This window comes from Lethenteron reissneri, unplaced genomic scaffold (assembly GCF_015708825.2).
Source record: "Lethenteron reissneri isolate LAM-NWPU_2019-01 unplaced genomic scaffold, ASM1570882v1 scaffold_121, whole genome shotgun sequence".
Classification (NCBI taxonomy): domain Eukaryota; kingdom Metazoa; phylum Chordata; class Hyperoartia; order Petromyzontiformes; family Petromyzontidae; genus Lethenteron; species Lethenteron reissneri.
This window is the reverse complement of record NW_026890904.1, coordinates 250,846-268,451: the sequence shown is the minus strand read 5'-3', so window position 1 is coordinate 268,451 and position 17,606 is coordinate 250,846. Positions and strand designations below refer to the sequence as shown.

Sequence of the window (17,606 nt, the reverse complement as noted above, 5' to 3'; positions counted from 1 at the left end):
TCTTCCTCCTCCCTCCCAGCTTAAATAGACGCTCCAAGCCTAGGACGTGTCATTCAGACTCTGTCTTATCGACAGACCTGTTCTTCACCTGAGGATGGCTGCTTGCGTTGTGGCCAAAACATTCGTGAGAATTATTTTATTCTGTTTTATTTTTCTAATTTTATTATTTCCATTCTACGTGACTTTACCGAAAGAACCAAGAAGATGAATCCCTGCAGTCACGAAAGCTTTAAATCGAAATATATTAACTCTTTTGAACACGGAGGTTAAATCAAAATAATAGTTTATTTTAGTTTTCCTCTGCAACTTTTTCTAAGAATGCAAACAGGAAATTAACACGGCACATATGCAGCTGAAATTTGAGACTGGCTTCACACCTCTAAGTTGCTATTGAACATTAATTTATGCATTTCTGCATAATACAAACAGTTTTATTTTCAACACCCTTTGCTTTGTTAGCCGAATTTAGCTTTTATAAATATTTATTTTCTAGCCAGACAACCGAAATTGTGTGCTTGGAGTTTTGGGTTAACATTCATTTTGAAGAGACTAGGGCTTCCAGGCATATTTATGACCATTTGCCCACTCAGTGTTTGTCATAACAGCCCGTGTAATGAATTTGGGAATATTTTTCACTATTTCATGAACATATGAATAAGTATAGACGTGTAAGTCATGTGTAACTGTGTATATATGTATTCCTCTGTGCCTCGATACTTACGTAGATGGTGTGGATATTCTCTTTTTTCTGTCTGCAGCTGACGCTTCCTCTGCAGATTTGGTCTGATGGAGCAAAGGTGCTCAGCACAGCTCGGTACAAAAAGGCACCAATGCGACCAGTGTGCATACAGCACGGATCGTCCTGGCCATTTGACACAGCACCAGAGAACTCACACAGGAGAGAAACTCTTCAGGTGCACTCTTTGTGACAAGGCATTTGCATGGTCATCATGTCTTCAAAAACATCAGAGAATACACACAGGAGAGAAACCCTTCAAGTGCAGTGTGTGTGGGAAGGCGTTTTCACAGTCATCTAATCTTGTATCACACCAGAGAACACACACAGGAGAGAAACCCTTCAGGTGCACTTTGTGCGGGAAGGCTTTTGCAGACTTATCAAATTTTAAACAACACCAGAGAACACACACGGAAGAGAAACCTTTCCAATGCACTTTGTGTGAGAAGGCATTTGCATGTCCATCAGGTCTTAATTGCCACCAGAGAACACACACAGGAGAGAAACCCTTCAGGTGCACTCTGTGTGGGAAGGCGTTTGCACGGTCATCAAATCTTAAAAGACACCGGAGGACATACAATCATCAGAAGATCCCCAAGGAGTGGAGTCTGAAATCGGCTTGTGAAAGTCAAAGTGCTGCAATCAGCCCATCCCTCATGAAACCAGAACTAAATCCCAGCTTGGACACTTTTAAAGGTATCAAGGTGAAATGTGAAGAGGCGAAGGTGAAATGTGAAGAGGCGAAGGTGAAATGTGAAAAAGTGATGAAGAGCGAAGAAGTGAAGATGAAATGTGTAGAATTGATGGTGAAGAGCAAAGAAGTGATGGTCAACTGTGAAGATGAAGATTCAACCCCAAAATCGGACCTTCACATCGATGGAGGCAACGTGAAGCAGGAGGAGATTTCTGACTGTAAGGCAGAGGGAGGCAACTCCCAGCAGTTTGTGGAAGTGGAGGTGTGGGTGGACTTCTTAGACAATACAAAGTCAAATAGAGACCCGGTCGATGTGTAAGCTTGAGACAATGAAGCTCCAATAGATGCACCTTTGTCACAGGCCTTTAATGAAAAGAACGTGAAGTCGAACACTCAATTCCTGGGTTCAACCTGCAGAGTAAGAGCGACCAGTATTTGTGGACCTGTGGGTTGGGTAGATGAATAATCAGGAGCAAGAGCCAATAAGCTCCCAAGTATTCCACTGTTATATTCATATTTGCATTGATATGGTGCTTGCTTAATTGCTTCAGCAACTCGGTTGTTTCATATCTCATCACAGACACTCGAAGAGCACCCCCAAGTGGCAGCTACCTCTGTGTCATAAGGTGACCCTGCTCTATCCTGCATGTGGACATGAGTCTGTCAGTAGGGGGTGATGATTGATGTGTAATCTCCGTTATGTAATTTCTGGATAATGTTTGGAATTGCCCAAATATTGACCATGACACCAACATGCAATGACCTATGCGTTTTGAATGACAATAGTATGTTTTACATCCACTGTTAAGCAGACGGTGCATATTTGGTTTAATGTTGCTGGAGTAGCCAGGCGTGCCTGTGGGATTTGAACCTTGAACCTCTGCAATAAATAGAGAATGTGCTACCACTTGGCTTCCCTCAATCTGAGTGTAGGCATGACAGCCTCAATGTTTTTAACTGGCGCAGATGTTCCATTTAGAGGGGTCCACGTTTCACATGCCTACAGAAGGGAGGGCATGACTGGCCGAGAAGAACCGGAGCGACAGACCAGGACGCTTCAACACAGCATAGCGCAGTCGTTGAAAATATAATGCCGCCCGACTGATTCGGACCGCCCACACAGTGTACACACGCAGTGTACCCACAAGGTCTACACACACCATGTACACAGCGTACACAAAGTTTACCTATACAGTATACAAACAGTCTGTACACGCACAGTGTATACACAGTAACAACCGCCATTCGCCACAAAGTGGTGGTGACGTCACCACGACGCTTGTGCCAGGCTATGTGCACGTGGCAGACCCAGGTGTCATGGGTCGACTGAGATGACTGGCCAATGCACCACCTGTGCCCCCGACTGCGCCAACAAACAGTGTACACACACAATGTTCACGCACACAATAATGTTCACGTTGTTTTTGTTGAGCTCACGCACCCAAGGGGTCTCTGTTCAAGAGAGGGAGCCATCGAAATGGAATCTAAATAAACTTGAACTCTAACCCTGATCTCGCTCTCTGACGTCACCACTCATTAACTCGGCGCGAGGGGGAGGTGTCCCCTACTAGTGACGTCATGTCACCGAGGTATTTACCCCGCCCATCCCCCTCCACCCGGATTTTGAGCGTGACGTCACATCTGCCGATTTCCGTTCCAGTAAAATGCTTATTTGGGACGGTTTCAGCAGCCAAGCACCATCACCTGACATGGGCCCCTCTCATTAACATAATATATTCAGTTACCCTGCTGCTTGTTGGGGGAGGGGATTGTGTGAACCCCGCAAGTGACGTCATGTCACCTGCTGCCGCATGACGTCACGAGTTACCAGGTAGCTGCTGCTCCGCGCACGCTCACTGAGATCCGAGGTGAGAAGTTAACGTCGTGGTGGTTGTGGTGGTTTTTGTGGTGGTGGTTGTTTTGGTTGTTGTGAACCCAGGTAGAGCCTCGCTCCTCCTTCGTAGGGATATCAATTGAGTAGCAGCGAGTATGGAATCGATGTCCAGGTTGGAACATTACAACGCAGGGCCTAGCCATGCGGGGCCTTGCCTCCTGCCCTCGCCTGATTGCATTTGCTTTAATTCTCTGCTTAAATTTAATTTGTCTTCACCTGGCTCACAACTTTGAAACTTTGTTTTACTTTTATTTTACCAGGCATAGCCCACTTGAGCTCCACCGCTCGTTTTCAGGGAAGCAAGAGTGTCTGATAGAAAACGGGCTAGTGTGATGCCGCCGCCGCGGAGCCGCTCGGCGGGCGCCCCATCTACGACCTCGCCACCACCAAGCGACGGGGCCGACCCCGCTTCCCCCTCACCACCCCCCACATAAACACATCCTCACACATTTTCCCACATAGAGCGCCAAGGGGAGGTCTCCTGGCCGGCAGGTTTTTACCCGAAAGCCCTCATAGGGATAATCTTCACGGTTTCCTGCGGCCAGGGAATTGGGCGACCTCCCCCGATGCTGGTTCGCACCGCGGCGCTGTGACCCGAGTTGAGATTGCATGGTCATGGTGGGGGCTGTCCAGCCACCACGGTTGAAACGCACCCCCCCACACACACGTATCGACAAGGCCGGCAGGGGGCCACAGCCACGAAAGAAGGGAAAGCCAAGGAGGGGGGGTACGGCTGATTAGCGTGGCAGGTGTGCGCGAGGACTGCCGCCACGCAGCAGCCGCGGCGAGCCTTTGTTACGGAAACCGCGGCTGATTGGCATAACAAAGGCGCCCATGGATCACCGCCGGCGCCGCAATCGGCGGGGGACCCATTGTTAGAGAAACCGGAATGCGGCTGAACGGGCGTGGCGACCTGATTGGCCGAAAAGGCGCTCGGGTCGGCGTTCTTTGATGTAGGTTGAGGATAAAAAGAGGGCGCAGAGAGGTAAAATGCTCTCTTACTCCAAAAAGTCAGCGTTCAGGACGGCTTCCAGCTCGGCCACTCGAACGTCCGTGGGACGCGTCGAGGTGAGCGGCGAGGACGAGACCAACGGAATGCCATGCGCATCTAACCGTGAGTAAGAGGGAAAGGAGTATTGGGATTGAGGCTAGAAAAACCAAAACCGCTTAGAGCCCATCAAATTAGATATATCGGGTACAGACCCTTGGGCGATAGTGTAGGCCTGCCTTGTCGATCCTTACTGACTTAACAGTGAATCATAGTCGGCCGGTAATAAATCATTAATAACTAAGCGCAACCTCGTGTGGTTTCGACGAGAGTGTGAGCGCGCGCGGTGCTGTGTGTACGTACGCTCACAGCGTGTGAGTGCTGCGCGGGGCTGTATGAGGGGAGGTGTCGCGTTTTATTGAAGGAGAGGCAACGCAGTAATAACTAATCGTAGCCTCAAGTGGTTTCGACGAGAGTGTGAACGCGCGCGGGGCTGTGTGTACGTACGCTCACAGCGTGTGTAGTCAGTGCTCCACGGGGGTGCGCTCATAACGTGGGTGGTCAGTGTTGAGACGCGTGCTGCGTGAGGGCTCACACCCACCGCAAACACCTGTTCCACGGCCCCTTTAGACGAGCGTTATCACCCGCTCACGGCGGCGCGCGTGTGCGAGCAATGCCACGGCCCTCCGACCTCCGACCCCCAGCTGCCATGCGATTTCTAGAGCGTGCACGGAGTTGAATAGTAGTGTGCGGGTAGTTATTACCAATGTTTGAGGGAAGGCACGAGGAGGGTGTTTGAATGAACAAGGTGGCTAAGGGATCAGCCAAGAGTTAGGTCTCACAGAGAGGAATCGATGGAGCAGTAGCTCCTACACTAGTTTGTAGGTAGGAAAGTTGATCGTGGACACGATGGGTCGTAGCGGGGTGCCTTCTTTATGGATCTTGGTAAGGCCATAGAGTCTGGGAGGTCTTGCAGCCGAGGGTTTTAGAGTTGGACGTTTGGTTGGTTCGATTAGGGAAGTCGAACTCGTGATGATATTGTTAGTTTTTTTCGTTAGGCTGTTAGTAGGATCGCTTTTAATTTTGTAGAAACTCCCATCATTAAGTAGGTCCAGGATTTTGTTGTTGTATAATTCGTTATCCATGATGACCGTGGCATTGCCCTTGTCTGTCGAGAGGATGACTATATCATCTCTCTTTTTTAGGTTCGCGAGTTCAGAGTGTTCGTTTTTGCTAATGTTGCTTCCCTTCTCTGGCAAGACCTCTTCAACAGTACTTAACTCAACCCAATTGGTCTCTATGGTCAAGGACATGACACTATCTCCTGACTATATCCTCGTCAGTTTTGATGTGGTATCTCTGTTTACCAAAGTCCCAGTACCTGACACCCTAACAATATCTTCTTGGTTCTTTCGGTAAAGTCACGTAGAATGGAAATAATAAAATAATAAAAATAAAACATAATAAAATAATTATCACGATGTTTCGGCCACAACGCAAGCAGACGTCCTCAGGTGAAGAACAGGTCTGTCGATAAAACAGAGTCTGAATGACACGTCCTGGGCTTAGAGCAGGGGTCCTCAAACTACGGCCCGCGGGCCACATGCGGCCCGCCGAGGACATTTATCCGGCCCATGGTCACTAATTGGGCTGCGCTGGTGAGCACTAATTGGGCTGCGCTGGTGAGCACTAATTGGGCTGCGCTGGTGAGCACTCATTGAGCTGCGGTGGTGGGCACTGATTGGGCTGCGGTGGCGAGCACTGATTTGGCTGCGCTGGTGAGCACTGATTGAGCTGCGGCGGTGGCCACTGATTGAGCTGCGGCGGTGGGCACTCATTGGGCTGCGCTGGTGAATGGTTTAATGGGCCAATTGACTGGACTTGCCCCCCAGGCCTAAGGCTGCCAGCCCTCCCCTGGCTGCGCTTGACTGGCTCTCTCTCCCTCAGCTCCCTCACTTGCCCCTCGGCTCCACTCCCAGTGATATTCCTGTGTGCTGGGGATGTAGATCCCCAGCACACGCACCGCTGAGTAAATGATAGAGGGATAATAACAGAGTGATCTCTGATATCTGGAGGAGCTGCCTGCTGTTTTCCCGTGCTGGTCAGTGACAGACAGCCGAGGAGTAGGAAACCCAATTTAAATGACAGTAAGTGCATTTATATTCTGATTGCTATTCAGTTGTATGAGGTTATATGTTGTATGTTGTGTAAGCCCCGGTTCATACTGTTGCAATCTCTGAGCAGTGCGAGTTCAGCCATATGCTTGTATGGCTGAACTTGCATTAGATTCGGAAGAAAAAAGGCACATGTGCCTTCTTTTTTCCTGCAGTGGAATCGGATCGCTTGGGTCTTCTCCCCCATGCGATCAGATTCCTATGCGAGTTCGCAGATCGCACTGCGATCTGTGAACAAAACTGCAGGTGTAATTAACTTTATAATGGCACCCGCACCAGTGTGAGCCTGGGGTTAAAGCGGAGTTCCCCCAATCAGACTGTTTTGATGGGCAGTGTAGTCTGTATGTCTCTGTGTGGGCAAAGTTATAGCTGGTATATTGTTTTTGTAGCGCTGTATATATATATTGGTATTTTACTAATAGCAATTTTGACTCCCTAGGAAACAAAGATGTCAAGAAAGAGAAAAATTTACTCGGAGTGTAGGATATTCAAAGAACAGTGGACTTATGATTACTTTTTCATGCAGTACAAGGAAAGAGCTGTGTGTCTGATATGCCAGAATATAGTGTCTGTGTTCAAAGAATACAATTTACGTCGACACTATGAAACTCAACATAAAGATAAATATGATTGTTTGGTCGGAGAAGTGAGAAAAGATAAAATATTAAAACTGAAAAATACATTAACAACTCCGCAAAATACTTTTGTGAAGCAGAAGCAGCTAAATATTTCATCACTGCGAGCAAGTTTTCAAGTTGCCAAGCTAATAGCGTGCACTGGCAGACCATTCGTGGAGGGAGAATTTGTTAAAGAATGCCTTCTTTCTGTTGCCAAAGAGATGTGTCCAGAGAAGGCCGATTTATTTAGTACAGTGAGTCTTTCAGAACCTACAATTACACGGAGGATTGAAGAAATGGGAGACAATTTGCATCAGCATTTGCAAAACTCTACAAAAAAACTTTCCTATTTTTCCTTGGCACTCGACGAAAGAAATGATGTTCGTGATTCTGCACAACTTCTAATTTTTATTCGTGGGACGAATGACTATTTCGAAGTCACAGAAGAGCTTGCTGCACTGCAAAGCATCAAAGGAACAACTACTGGAGAGGACATCTATGAAAAGGTTTGCCAAACTGTGAATGGTTTGGAGCTGAACTGGGCTAAACTAGCCAGTGTGACAACTGATGGTGCTCCTAGCATGGTGGGGTCTAAGAAAGGAGTAATTGCTCGCATTAACCAAGAGATGGACAAACATAACCATTATCATCCAATAGCCATACACTGCCTCATCCACCAACAAGCGCTGTGTAGTAAATCACTGAAGTGGGACTCTGTTATGAAAATTGTGGTATCTTGTGTTAACTTCATTAGAGCTCATGCACTAAACCACAGACAATTTCAGGAATTTCTGCCTGAGCTAAATGTTGACTATGAAGATGTTCTGTACCACACAGAAGTCCGTTGGCTGAGTCGAGGGAGAGTTTTGAAACGTTTCTATGACTTACTTCCACAGATTACAGCTTTTCTGCTTTCAAAAAACAAAGAAGTACCAGAGCTCAATGATGCAGAATGGAAATGGCACCTTGCCTTTCTGACAGATGTAACAGAGCTACTCAACAGTTTCAATGTGCAACTTCAAGGAAAGGGGAAGCTCATCTGTGATATGCAATCACATGTCAAAGCATTTGAAGTAAAATTAGGCCTCCTCATCAAACAAGTGAAGGAGGAAAACTTCTGCCATCTCCCCACAACTCAAAATCTGTTAGCGGAAAAACCATTGGTTGCATTCCCAAACAAAACATGTGTGGATTCACTGGAAAAATTGCAAAAGGAGTTCCAATTTAGATTTAAAGAGCTTCATCTCCATGAACAGGACATACAGCTTTTCCATAACCCATTTTCTATCGACATTGAAAATGTGGATACAATTTACCAAATGGAACTGGCTGAACTGCAGAATTGTGACTCTCTGAAAAACGCATTCAAGTCAAGCAGCCTTCATAATTTCTATGCATCTCTCCCCTCTGAGACATATCCTCATCTCTGGAACCATGCACTCAAAATGGCAACCATCTTTGGCAGCACTTATGTCTGTGAACAGACTTTTTCCAGAATGAAACATTTGAAATCTCCAACCAGATGTAGACTAACGGATGCACACTTGCATCACTTGTTACGACTAGCAGTGACAAATATGGAACCGGACATTGACCATCTCATTAGCCAAAAGCAGGCCCATAGTTCCCATTGAAATACTGGCAAGTTTGTTGATTTAACTTTACTTGTTCTTCATTTTAAATATTGTATTTGTTCCCGTTTTGTTTCTTCACTTCAAAATAAGATATATGCAGTGTGCATAGGAATTTGTTCATAGTTTTTTTTAACTATAGTCCGGCCCTTCGACGGTCTGAGGGACAGTGAACTGGCCCCCTGTTTAAAAAGTTTGAGGACCCCTGGCTTAGAGCGTCTATTTAAGCTGGGAGGGAGGAGGAAGAGCGCCTTGACAAAATAATTTGCATATCAAGAGGAATTTTTGCATATTTAGGTAATATTACACTATGTATTATTCTACCCACCCTACTGCACACCACACTGCTGCATATTCACCATACAACTACGAATTTTGGCATATTTATGGGAAATGCAGATATGCGACTAGTACTACTTGTGATTACTATACACCACCTTATAATATTACACTATGTATTATTCTACCCACCCTACTACACACCACACTGCTGCATATTCATCATACAACTACGACAACATGTATTACCTTGTACATTGTATTAAATGTAACAATTTTATACTATTTATAAAGCAGACTTGAAACACGGTAGGACAAACACCTCAGCCGTGGCAGATCACTGTTACAATTCAGTGGGCTCACATGACATTGACTTCTCCAAGACAGAGGTTCTCTGCAAGCCATCTGGCTACCATGAGAGATTCGTTCATGAGGCGATCCACATATACAAACACAGAGACAATTTTAACCGAGAAGATGGATTCTGGCTCAGTAATCATTGGAAGGACGTAATAAACCATTTCGGATCTTAACTGATTGTGTTCACGTTTACAGTGACTTTCAGACCGCGTTCCACTCACTGGCATTGACTATATATCTTGTATTCTCCGCAGGGAATGGATTCTTTGCTCCGCTGCAAGTCTCCAACCACCACTCTCCCATTGACATATTTGGCTGCTTCCTCTTAGTATCTTTCACGCGACGGTCAATGGTATAGTGTATAGCGGATTGTATAATAATAAATAGTATAAAATTGTAATGTTTAATACAATGTACAAGGTAATACATGGTGTCGTAGTTGTATGGTGAATATGCAGCAGTGTGGTGTGCAGTAGGGTGGGTAGAATAATACATAGTGTAATATTACATAAATATGCTAAAATTCCTCTTGATATGCAAATTATTTTGTCAAGGCGCTCTTCCTCCTCCCTCCCAGCTTAAATAGACGTTCCAAGCCCAGGACGTGTCATTCAGACTCTGTCTTATCGACAGACCTGTTCTTCACTTGAGGACGTCTGCTTGCGTTGTGGCCGAAATGTCGTGAGAATTTTATTATGTTTTATTTTTATTATTTTATTATTTCCATTCTACGTGACTTTACCGAAAGAACCAAGAAGATGAATCCCTGCAGTCACGAAAGCTTTAAATCGAAACCCTAACAATAATTGAAGACCTGGTCCAACATGGATTGAATTCTGATGTACCTGCACTGGTTAGGCATTGCCTCACCAACACTTATATTACCTGGATTGGCACCTTCTACAAACAGAATGAGGGTACCCCTATGGGCTCCCCCTCGTCACCAGTGATAGCCAATATGTTCATGGAAAAGTTTGAATCAGACGCCATCCAGACATCCACCCTGTGTCCTTCCCTGTGGAAGAGGTATGTGGATGACACTTTCGTCATTTGGCCACATGGCCTCCCAGCATTGAACCACTTCTTGGACCACATCAATTCCAGACACCCATCCATCAGATTCACCATGGAAGTGAAGAAAGATGGCAAATTACCATTCTTAGATATTCTGTTTGAGAGGAGACCTGAGTTTGAGAGGAGACCGCATCCTTGGTACATTCTGTCTACAGGAAAGCCACCCACACAGATTCCTACTTGAAACCTGATTCCCACCACCACCCATCTCAAAAGAATTCTCTCATCAAAACGCTATACCACAGAGCTCATGGCATTGCTGACGAACACCACCTGGCCAGTGAGTTAAGACATGTACATCGGGCCCTCAGGATGAACGGATACTCTGACCGCACCATCCACCAAGCTGTTTCTCCCACCATACAGAAACAGCCACTTGAAACTCTGATCAAAACTATCACGTTGCCATACATAGCAGGCGTGACCAAAAAGATCTCCAAAATTCTTAACAAACATAAGATCCAAGTCCGATTCAGTACAATACATAAAATCCGTAATCTAATTCCATCTGTGAAGGATGGCATTCCTGACTTGCAATACCCTGGAGTCTATAAACTGAGTTGCAGCTGTGGTTATTGTTACATTGGGGAAACGAAACGTCATGTCTCTGATCTTTTTTCTCTCTCTCTGGCTTTTTTGTTTTCTCTCTCTGCCTGTGTCCTCTCTTTGGAATTTTCACACTTAAATTCTAACTTAGCAATCTTTGAAATACATAATCAACCGGGCTATGCGTTAATTGTGTGTTGACCGACTCTCTGTGTTGCATTACATTACATTTCGATATTTTACTAGGTTATTTAATTTTAGTGTGTCTTTCTCCTAATTTTCAAGCTTGCGTACCGTACCACGTCGTCGTCTTGCTTACCGTACCACGTCGTCGTCCACTCATTGACATGCTAATTTTTTCTCTGCCCCCTCCCTCTCTCCGCCCCCGCCCCCTCTCTATATTTAAGGCCTCGTCACAGAAACGACCTCTCTCTTTGTGCTGATACGTGTTCTCTCTCTCTGTGTGTCTTTGTGATGTCTGTCTGCTTGTATGTCTGTCTATAGTTTTCTGGTTAGATTTTTGTTGCTATTTCTTTTATACCTGATGAAGATTGCTTGTGTTGCAATCGAAACGTCGTAGTATGCTATAATTTAATTTATTATTTTATCTTTATACGTGACTTTACCGAAAGAACCAAAGAATATTCTTTGGTTTTTTCGGTTAAGTCACGTAAGTAAAACATCAAAATAAAAATAAAATAAAAATCACGACGTTTCGGAGGCAACACAAGTCTCCGTCATCAGGTGGGACCGTCACAGCCGAATTAGCTGCATCAAGTGAAGCAATGATTCAAGATGTAATCCCTTATAAGCAAGTTGAAGGGAGGTGACGGTCCCACCTGATGACGGAGACTTGTGTTGCCTCTGAAACGTCGTGATTTTTATTTTTATTTTATTTTTATTTTGATGTTTTACTTACGTGACTTAACAAAAAAAAACCTAAGAATATGAATCTTTGCAGTCACGAAAGCTTCAAATCTAGAACCAAAGAATAGTCTCTGATCGTGTCCGCGAGCACAATTCAGATCTGAAACATGGCAAAATTGAGTCTTCGCCATTGCCGATCATTGCTACAACGCTGTTGGCTCTCATCTTTTCCGAGACAAAGGTGCTCTGCAAACCTTCTGGTTACCATCAAAGGGTTGTACACGAAGCCATCCAGATATACAAACAGACATAATTTCAACCGTGATGATGGGCACAAACTGAGTAATCATTGGAAAGATGTTATTAACCATGCAAAAAAGATTTAACTACACAATTTTGGACCATCTTATTTGACAGGTACTATTCTACTTTACCGAGTGTTGACATCCCCAGCATTTAACAGTACTCTCCTTTCTGTATTTGGATTGTAAACCAACACTGGGTAAAACAACAACATGTGCACCTGTCGTTCTTTTCTAGCATGTGCACCTGTCATTCTCTTAGAGCATGTGCACCTGTTGTTCTCTTTTAGCCCCCCCCCCAAATCGTTCCATTCATTGGCTACCACATTCAGATAAGCCCCTCCCCCCCTCCTCCCCCCTTAACTTGTATTTAAGAACTTGTATCTTGGAATTTTTGCCTCACTTGATACAGTAAATCTAGTTGTGACGGTCCCACCTGATGATGGAGACTTGTGTTGCCTCCGAAACGTGATTTATTATTTTATTTCTATTATTACTTCTATGAATTTAATTATTTTATCCTATTGCAGCCGGATCGGCTGGATTTTTCATCAGGGAGGGGGGTCATGTAATGCGAACGTAAATGGGGTTGCTGCTGGACTCTGGCCCAATCACACAGCCCGGTGTATTGGGGGCGGAGCCCGGTATGGGGGGCGTGTGGGAGGTGCCGCCGTTCACCTCGGCTCCAATGGGAAGCGAGGTGAATGGAGGTGGAGCCAGAAGGGCAGTATGGGAAGGCCGGATCTGACGATCCGGAAGGGGAGGAATCAAGGTCACGTGGGAGAGAGGATATAGAGGGGAGCCCGGGAGAGATCGGGGGAGTTGTTGGAGTGAAGAAGCGGGACCACGTTGGGTGGCCGCCGCGCCATCAGCCACGTGGCTGATGGGGCTTCAACACACCGTCGGCCAGCAGTGTGCGGAGCGGGGAGAAGCGGAGCGATTGACGGGAGAGCGCGTGCGGGGCACGCGCGAGAAGGAGCTGACGGGAGAGCGTGTGTGGGGCGCGCGCGAGGAGGAGCTAACGGAGGAGCATGCGGGGCACGCAAGAGGAGCGTGCGCGGCACGCGAGAGGAGCGTGCGCGGCACGCGAGAGGAGCGTGCGGGGCACGCGAGAGGAGCGTGCGTGGCACGCGAGAGGAGCGTGCGTGGCACGCGAGAGGAGACGCTGGTCCCTTGTCAGGACCAGCGGGGTGTGAGGAAGAGTGGAGGTGCTGAGGAGAAGCACTGCGGGGCGTGCGCGAGACGACGCTGGTCCGCGGAGGAGACCAGTGGGGTTCAGAGAAAGAACTTGAATAAAAGACAAACGGAGACCAGCAGTGCCTGACGGAGTCTTTTATTACACCTACGAGTATGTATAGAATATTTGTAAGGAGTCCCCCAATAGACTGTCCCTGGAACTCTACCAGGCACGTCTCACTGGGGGACATCCCAGGGGCCTGGCCCAGGACATTCTGGTGGGATTGTCGCTTGACTGGCTTTGGGAACGCCTGGGAATTCCCCAGGAAGAGCTAGAGTCTGTCGCCAGGGAAAGGGAGGTCTGGACTGCCCTACTGCATGTGCTGCCACCACAAACCTCACCAAGACAAGAGGATTTTGAAATAAATGAACGAATAGAGCTGTAATTCTTCTTGGCCACAGATATTACTCCTTTCTCTGTGGATGCAAAATATGAACTTATTTTAAGGCCTGTCTGTTCTGGCTTTTAATTAAGGCTGGCCTGGCGATGATCCCCTCTATTGAACCAAACAAAATTGTATTAAAACCTTACAGAGCCCTAAAATATCAGTACTGAATATAATCTGAGACTTTGGCAGGCGAGGCTGCATTGGTTGGGTCATTAATTCCGCATAAACAGACAATGCTCAAGCATCTTCTGTTAGCCCAGATGTTACGAGCTAAACGGGCATGGCATTGGTTAGAGAAGAGATTGGAGAATGTGGAGTTGATCAGACCTGCTGTCAAGATCGGTCTCTAGAAAAGGCCCGTGACGTATGCTGCAGGGCAGTTGGAGGTATTTGCTCTGCAACAACAATGAGGTTGGAGTAGCAACGCTCACATGAATGGGTGGAACGCTGGGTGCCTGAAATGTCGCAAGACAGGAGGAAGCACAGCTGGTGCATCTGTTAATCATCTCAGTCAGTCATCCCTTGACACCTGGATCATTCCCTTGACACCTGGATCATTCCCATGACCTGCTGACAAGTGATCCACACTTACATGGCATTCATGTGAAATATATGTGTATGTAAGAGTTTATCTATGTGGGGAGCGGTGGAGCAGTTATTCCACTGTGTAACAAAAAAAAAATTTGTTCCTGGGTAGTTTGTGTTATTTCCTAATTGCTTTTGCCTCCAAAGTAAAAAAATGGCTATTATTCCCCACAAACTTTGCTTTTGTGACCAGGACAGTGATATTTAGAAATTTACCTCTTTTCAATGAGAAAACAGGTTAATTCGTTTTTTTAGTTCTTATATAATTCTGGTCACAAAAGCAATGTTTGTGGGGAATAAGCCATTTTCTAGACTTTTAGGCATAAGCAATAAAAAAAATTAACACTTAGTACCCAGGAACAAAAATTGTGTTATATAGTGTTATCACAATTAAAGTTTGATTATCGCCGACAACAAACGTGATTGATTCGTGAAAACATAACTTATTGTGGGGAAGCATTATTACGGAGCATATGAAGGTGGCCAGGCATGGTTCTGAACACACCACCATTTTTTTACCATGCCAGTGTGTGTTACAGTGTCAAGTTTGTATTTGACGTAAAGTATATTAACTCGATTGAACACGGAGGTTAAATCAAAACAATAGTTTATTTTTGTTTTCCTTTGGAACTTTTTACGAGAATGGAAACAGGAAATTAACACTGAACATATGCAGCTGAAGTTAGATCTGTTCATCCCAGCATTCAAGGATATCTGAGCCTGGCTTCACACCTTTAAGTTGTGATTGAACATTAATTTATGCATTTATGCAAAATACAAATAGTATTATTTTCAACACCCTTTGCTGTGTTAGCTGAATTTTGCTTTCATAAATATTCCTTTTGTAGCCAGACAACCGAAATTGTGTGCTTGGAGTTTTAGGTTAACATTCATTTTGAAGATACTAGGGCTTCCAGGCTGATCATTTGCCCTCTCATTGTGTGCCCGTGTGATGAATTTGGGAATCCTTTTCACTCTATCATGAATATATGAATGAGTATAGACGTGCAAGTCATGTGTGACTGTGTATATATGCATTCCTTTGTGCCTCGATACTGACGTAGATGGTCTGGATATTCTTTTTTTCTGTCTGCAGCTGACGCTTCCTCTGACACTTTCTCTGCAAAATTGGTTTGATGGAGCAAAGGCACTCAGTGCAGCTCGGTAGAAAAAGGCAACAATGCAACCAGTGTGCATATAGCACGGATCATGTTGGACATCTGACACAGCACCAGAGAACTCACACAGGAGAGAAACCCTTCAAGTGCAGTGTGTGTAGGAGGGCCTTTGTCAATTTCATCAACTTTTAAAAAAACACTTTAGAACACACACAGGAGAGAGAAACCCTTCAAATGCCCTGTGTGTGACAAGGCATTTACACGGTCATCAGGTCTTTATAGACACCAGAGAACACACACAGGAGAGAAACTCTTCACGTGCACTGTGTGCTGGAAGGGGTTTTCACAGTCATCCGGTCTTGTATCACACCAAAGAACACACACGGGAGAGAAAGCCTTTAGGTGCACTCTGTGCGGGAAGGCGTATGCACAATTACAACATCTACAAAAACACCAGAGAACACACACGGGAGAGAAACCCTTCAATTGCACTCTGTGTGGGAAGGTGTTTGCACAATCACAACATCTACAAAATCACCAGAGAACACACACGGGAGAGAAACCCTTCAGGTGCACTGTGTGTGACAAGGCATTTTTAAATTCATCAGTTGTGAGGAAGCACCAGAGAACACACACGAGAGAGAAACCCTTCAGTTGCACTCTATGTGAGAAGGCGTTTGCACAGGCCTCTGCTCTTGTATTACATCAGAGAACTCACACGGGAGAGAAATCCTTCAGGTGCACTGTGTGTGACAAGGAATTTTTATATCCATCAGTTCTAAGGAACCACCAGAGAACACACACGGGAGAGAAACCCTTCAGTTGCACTCTGTGTGAGAAGGCGTTTGCACAGTCATCAAGACTTAAACATCACCAGAGGACACACAAGCATCAGAAGATCCCCAAGAAATGGAGTCTGAAATCGGCTTGTGAAAGTCAAAGTGCTGCAATGAGCCCATCCCTCATGAAACCAGAAGTAAATCCCAGCTTGGACACTTTTAAAGGTATCAAGGTGAAATGTGAAGAAGTGATGGTGAAGAGCGAAGAAGTGAAGGTAAAATGTGAAGATGAAGATTCAACTCCAAAATCGTACCTTCACATCTATGGAGGCAACATGAAGCAGGAGGAGAATTCTGACTGTGAGGCAGAGCGAGGCAACTCCCAGCAGTTTGTGGAAGTGGAGGTGTGGGTGGACTTCTTAGACAATATAAAGTCAAATGGAGACCCGGTAGATGGGTAGGCTTGAGACAATGAAGCTCCAATAGATTCACCTTTGTCACAGGCCTTTAATGAAAAGAACGTGAAGTTGAACACTCAATTCCTGGGTTCAACCTGCAGAGTAAGAGCGGCGAGTATTTGTTGACCTGTGGGTTGGGTAGATGAATAATCAGGATCAAGAGCCAATAAGCTCCCAAGAATTCCACTGTTATATTCATATTTGCATTGATATGGTGCTTGCTTAATTTCTTCAGCAACTCGGTTGTTTCATATCTCATCACAGACACTCGAAGAGCACCCCCAAGTGGCATGACTCTTGTGTAATAAGGTGACCCTGCTCTAGCCTGCATGTGGGCATGAGTCTGTCAGTAGGGGGTGATGATCGATGTGGAATCTCCATTATGTAATTTCTGGATAATGTTTGGAATTGCCCAAATATTGACCATGACACCAACATGCAATGACCTCTGTATTATGAATGACAATAGTATGTTTTACATCCACTGTTAAGCAGATTGTGCATATTTTGTTTAATGTTACTGGAGTAGCCAGACGTGCATGTCGGATTTGAACCTTGAACCTCTGCAATAAATAGAGAATGTGCTGCCACTTGGCTTCCCTCAATCTGAGTGTAGGCATGACACCCTGAATATTTCTAACTGGCGCAGATGTTCCATTTAGAGGGGTCCACGTTTCACATGCCTACAGAAGGGAGGGCATGACTGGCCGAGAAGAACCGAAGCTTCCACACAGCATAGCGCAGCCGATGGAATGATAATGCCGCCCGATTGATTCGGACCACCCACACACAGTGTACACACGCAGTGTACCCACAAGATCTACACACACCATGTACACAGCATACACACAGTTTACCCACAGTATACAAACAGTCTGT

The 17,606-nt window shown here is 45.5% G+C and overlaps 1 protein-coding gene across 1 annotated transcript in view; it reads left to right on the top strand.

Annotated features, from left to right (window-relative positions):
* LOC133361727 (uncharacterized) overlaps positions 1-17,606 on the top strand; it is a 49,526-nt gene that overhangs the window by 30,776 nt on the left and 1,144 nt on the right. The window contains 2 exon segments of the mRNA XM_061580730.1: positions 766-1,745; positions 15,707-16,512. Of these exon segments, the coding sequence (XP_061436714.1) occupies positions 766-1,745; positions 15,707-16,512 (1,786 nt within the window).